The sequence below is a fragment of the Pan troglodytes genome, chromosome 15 (genome assembly GCF_028858775.2).
Source record: "Pan troglodytes isolate AG18354 chromosome 15, NHGRI_mPanTro3-v2.0_pri, whole genome shotgun sequence".
NCBI classification, from domain to species: domain Eukaryota; kingdom Metazoa; phylum Chordata; class Mammalia; order Primates; family Hominidae; genus Pan; species Pan troglodytes.
The window spans coordinates 18,431,473-18,437,304 of record NC_072413.2 but is presented as its reverse complement, the minus strand read 5'-3'; the positions used below and the strand labels follow the sequence as shown (position 1 = coordinate 18,437,304).

The following is a 5,832-nucleotide window of genomic DNA, read 5'->3' as shown; positions in this document are numbered from 1 at the left end:
AAATAACTCGGAACCCTTTGGCTCAGAAACTTTTTTTTCCCTTCACTAATAGGACTTATTAAATCCCTTTAGGAGACTGTAAAGACTGAGTCTGGAAAACAATCGGTTAACATTATACCAGACTATGACTAGAACCCAGTTAAAAAAGATATAGAAATAGCCTTGAATGCTGTAAAAGAGGAAAAGCCTAAAATAGCCTGTAGTGGTGAATCCCCAAAAATCTTGGTCTTGTAAGTGATCAAGGAGGGGTAAATTTATGATGAACTCTAAGGTCTTGAAATAGGGTTCTGTCATTTTCGGAGCCTACACTGGGCAATTTAAAAATGAAATATCAACTGAATTAAAAAGTCCACATAGAAAAATTATAATATCTACCAAATACTAATATAAAAACACCCTAAGAAGATAAGATCATAAAAATCTAGGGGGAACATATTTTATACTAAGATTCAGACTCCTACTATCATGAAGATAAGTGGTAGAGAATTATAACTCGTCTCTGATCCCCCAGATTATTTTATCAGTACTAAACAGAAGTGGACATAGGCCAATATAAAACACACCAGTAAATAAATTTGTTCAGGTGGTTGTTTTTCATGAACAACATATATTAAACGGCCACTGTGATGAAGGCTTTGTGAAAGTGTGAAATGTAAATGCCTTCTGCTGGTTAGTCATGCCCTTTTACATTTTACTGAATCTTTCACACCATTCATAGACGTGTCTTCATGTGCTGTCAGATATATAGTGCAGTATAAAATGCATTCGTATCTAGATCTATCACATACTGTATATCACATATCATATACTTATAAATAGATCTATTATCTCTGTGGCTTGGAGATATGCACCTATCATTACTCCAAAGTTGGTGTGAGTAGTACTGTTTTCAAAGGGAGAGACAACAGTATATTAACCATTTACAAGGTAATGTCATTTTCTCAATGTCATCAAAGTCTGTATGTTAAGAAATTTTAAAATAAAGAATACAAAGTAGGATATTAAAAATATACAATGGAGAAAGAATATTTAAAATCACTAAAGTTTATTTCATGAGTTTTTATTATCATTACAGTTTGCTTCAAATCGATCAACTGAGCTTTCCCACAGGCCAAGTTTATTTGCTTTAAGATTACAGTGAATCCACTTGTAAGTGTATGGAGACAGGGCTAAAGTGGTAACAGTCTCATAAGTTTACTTTGTTTCTAGGAAAAGAACATTTCTTATGACTACAGAAACCTGACTAGGCTTCAGATACCGACTCTTCAGTTTTGACATAGCTGCCTTCACTTCTTTGTTTCTTAGCGTGTAGATTACAGGGTTTAAAATAGGCGTGAAGATGGTGTAGAATACAGCAAGGACTTTGTCAACTGAGTAACTGCTGAAGGGCCACACATAGATGAAAATGCATGGTCCAAAGAATAAAGTGACCACAGTGATGTGAGCAGTCAATGTGGAGCGAGCCTTCGCCATGCTTGCAGAGGAGCGATTCCTAACTGTAACAAGTATTACAGTGTAGGAGACAACCAAGAGGAGAAAGGAACTCAGAGAAAGAAAGCCGCTATCTGCAACTATTAGTAAGCTGACAACGTAAGTGTCTATGCAGGCTAACTTGGTCACTAGAGGAAGGTCACAGAAAAAACTGTCTACCTTATTAGGACCACAAAATGGCAGATTAACAGTGAATGCCAACTGGCTGGTGGTATGGATGAAGCCCACAAACCAGGAAATGAGGACGAGCACAACACATACACGACGGCTCATGATTGTCATGTAGTGGAGAGGTTTGCATATAGCAACATAACGGTCATAGGCCATGGAAACTAGGAGCACCATTTCACTGCCAGTGAAGAGATGAACAAAAAACATCTGGGCCAGGCAGGCATCAAAAGAAATAGTCTTGCGCTCAACCAGAAAGTCTGCAATCATTTTAGGGGTAGCAAAAGAGGCAACACATACGTCTATAAATGACAGGTTTGCAAGCAGAAAGTACATGGGGGTGTGAAGGCGGGAATCTGAGGTCACAGTGAGGATGATGAGAAAGTTGCCCAACAGAATTGCTAGATAAAGTAGTGAAAATGTAAGAAACAAGAAAGGTTGGAGCTCCCTTGAACTAGACAGTCCCAGCAACACAAATTCTGTCACCCGAGAATGATTTGTCTCATTCATCGATTTTGGAAGGGACTTAATTTCAGCTACCTGAATAGGAGAGAAACAGAGATCAGTTAATGAAGTGAGCATGGGTTCGATTTTCCAATTACACTTAAACTTTTAAGAATTCCAATTCCTATTGCTACGTATGTGTCTGGGTTTTCATGAGTTATTACAAGTTATACAGCTAGTACAGCTAAGTATGGAAGATTGCATTAAAGGGGAGAGTTGTCAAGGAGATGTTCAACCAACTGGGATATCTAAATACATTAATTTAAGAAATAAAATCGACAATTTAAAAATGAATTTGAGCATCTGAAGTTTTTGTGACACTGCAGAAATCAGTCTAAAAATCTACAGAGACAAAATCTGAGCCAATTTTTTTCTAAAGTAAATGATATAAAAAATTTTTGAACATCTGCCACAGAGGAAGATAATTTCACAAACTTGATGACTTAAAAAGTTAGACACAGAAGAGTATACACTGTATTGGTCTATTTGAATGAAGTTCAAAAATGGCAAACTAAGGTGTAGAAAAACCTCCTAGCAGTTATCCTTAAGGGACAGGAAGTGGTCATGGGAGAGGCTTCTGAAGTGCTGGTAATATTCTTTCTTGATGTGGTTGATAGTTACTTGGGGAGTGTTTACTTTATGAAAAATTACTGAAATATGAACTTTTGCTTTTTTCACTTTTGTATACATAAGTTGCATAATTATGAATATTAAAACAAGAGAGAAAGAGAGACAGCATTAGATTTGCATAAGAGAGCTCACAGGAGAAATCATTGCCTTAAGTGATTATACCTTATTTCTTCTCTACAGTTAAAAATTATATAAACTAAAGTACAGAACCCTGGCAAAATTGAAAGGCCCCAATATTATTGGAACTCTTTTATGATTCAGCTCTTCATGGAGTTCTTCTTTATCGTGAAATCTAGCACACTGGTTCCTTTCAATTAATCCCTGAAGCTATGAAGCTTCTTTAAACTTAGCCATTGGTGTTACTAACCATAGACATTTTATTGAGCTGTGATTGATATTTCATTTGATGTGATGTGGCTTAAAAACTTATAAGTTATATTGCTTACTATAAATACTAATATAACTAATAAGTTATATTACTTATTACTAAGGAATTCAGACCAGGAAAAAATGATTTTTCTTTTCTATTCAGTTACTCTATATTCTATGTTATCAGAACTTTCTTCCTTTTGTTATTTTTATTTGTAGAAGCTATTTAGAACTTATAAAAGTTTTATGGAAAATAGGAAAAAATAAAATGTGAATTTTAAAGGAGCATTACATTATCTGATTTTGAAGAATCTTTCTCTACATCTTAATCAGGTCTTGGGAGAGGATATCTTTTATTTTACTCATTTCTAACCACTTGCAATTTTTGATATTAATGTCTTCTTAGATCATAGCTGCAAATTGCTTAGTGTCTCTTTGGGTTAGACTGGAGGGTTTATTTATAAGAACAGAACATGTGATAAATAATTTTAACTCTCAGAAACCAAATTTAGAGTCACCTCTGTATTTCAAATCTCCAATTCTCCCCCCAAAAATACAAATTTTCTCCCTTATTTGCAGATAATGTGTTCCAAGAACCCCAGTGGATGCTTGAAACCACTGATAGTACTGAACCCTATATAAGCTATATTTTTCCTATACATGCATACCTAAGATAACGTTTAATTTATAAATTAGGCACAGAGAGAGATGAACAGTAATAAGTAACAATAAAATAAAAAAGTATAACAATATACTGAAATAGCATTTGTGTGAATGGGTTTCTTTTTTTTCTTTCTCTCGCTCTCAAAATAGGTTAATATTTTTGGACCACAGTTGACCTGAGGTAACTGAAACTGCTGAAAACAAAACCATGGATAAGGGAGGACTCTTGTATTATCACAGATTATATCAAAACTATGGCTCCAGGCTTTTTGGAAGAGTTTAACAAGTGGAGCTTGAAGGTAAAGCAGGCTACAGAAAAAAATTATACAAATCTGTCTTTCTTCTCACTTCCTAGAAGTCCTGACCCTTCAATCCTGTGACATAAATACTGCATTGAATCCCTAAGGCATGAATGGAAGTAAAATCTAACAAAATCAGTGAATAGGAGTTCATAGGTACTCCATCAGAAAGAGCAAAGCCATAAGCACGAGGAATGAGTGTCCTAGGGAGACCCTCCGGTGCTGCAGCAGAGAGGGGCATCAGGAGGCATTTCTGAGCACAGAAACTTCCTGGTGTCTTTAGGCTAAGACACACAATCCAACTGTGTGAAAGACAGTCATAAGAATCATCCTCCCGATAGCTTTTCTGACTCTTCTGCAGAGCTCTATTGTTCCATTTTCATCGGCTTCTTCAGGTGCTCAGAAAAGAAAAGACCCTGTTTTTCATGGAGAAAAACATTGGGCAAATTGATTCAATCAAGAACTTTCTTAGTATATAAGATGAAACTGGTGGAACACATGAACTCTGAACCTGTTTCTTACCTAAATCCATTCTTGTTTAGTTCACTTACTTTATATATATTGAAATACCTGCTTTTCCCCAGGCACTGTGCTATGCACTGGTGATGAGGCAGTTAGGTTTATAACTTGTCTCCCTAAAAATTATTTGCTAATATTAATAACCCTTTGTTTATTTAGACAAGCTGATGAATTCACTTCCCTTTACCCCCAGTACATTCCCTATTAGATAAAATGGACTGTCTTTTTGTTCCCAATAAAATCGCTGTACTGTAGTGAAAACAAAGCTATTATTTTAAAATGTTCTATGTTGTATCATTGGGTAACTGTGTGACACTGAGCAGTTCCTTTAGCCATTCAGGGACTATTATCATCAAATATTAAATCTTGAGACTATTAACCTTAAAGAGACACTAAAAATATTTCTTAAAAGATTATGTAAATGAAAATTATTTAACCAACTGTAATGACTAAGTATATGTATGCATTCTTAGTAATGTATTATTTTAGATCAGAAGAAGTAAATATTTTCTCATAATTTTACATTATGTGGTCTGACTCACACAATAATGAGTTTCCAATAAGTAGATGTGTTTATGTAAAGACCTTTTTTAAAAAAAAAATTCTTGAAAATTTGAAGATGGATTAATGCATGTATACAGGGCTGTGCTTGGCAAACCTGTTCCCTCCTATTTTAAATTCTGTAAATGAATCTTGCCTCAATATTTCTATCTCAGATATTGTGACTATAGATGAAGTGAAATAAATAGGTATCGTTTACAGGGGCCACCAAACTCTACCAGTTCAAATAGGTATCTTTCACAAACTTGCTAATATTGCTGTTCCTCTGACCCTCCCACTCCAAATGCGGATCAGAGAAATAGCAGTCTGTCTATTATAGACTATATTGGAGACAAATGCTGGTGCATGGTCTTCAGAAGGATGCTGAAAAAACACTTTCACTTACCTAAGATGAAATGGAAAGTGTGGAGCTATCCTGTAATCTATAGTCATTAATGCTTGGGAAGAATTTCGTTGTTACTTCCACATCTCCTAAGAAAACAGAACAATCCCTCAGGAGATAAGTCATAAAGAATTTACTTCTAAATAAGACAGAAGTGGATTCAGGGTGTCTGTAGCTGAGTTGTCTTCAAGGAGGTGAGACAGGTCTGGATGCTGTATCTTAATCTAAGTCTTAGGCAACTAGAGG

The 5,832-nt window shown here is 35.3% G+C and overlaps 1 protein-coding gene across 1 annotated transcript; it reads right to left on the bottom strand.

Annotated features, from left to right (window-relative positions):
• Window positions 1-1,194: 1,194 nt before the first annotated feature.
• On the bottom strand, window positions 1,195-2,241 carry OR4K15 (olfactory receptor family 4 subfamily K member 15). Its single transcript, XM_001136202.6, has one exon. It carries the CDS (start codon window positions 2,239-2,241, stop codon window positions 1,195-1,197), a length of 1,047 nt encoding a protein of 348 aa, XP_001136202.4.
• Window positions 2,242-5,832: the final 3,591 nt, after the last annotated feature.

Bases quoted from the DNA above. Each gene is read 5' to 3' on its own strand.
- OR4K15 (XM_001136202.6), bottom strand. From the start codon at position 2,241: ATGCTCACTTCATTAACTGATCTCTGTTTCTCTCCTATTCAGGTAGCT.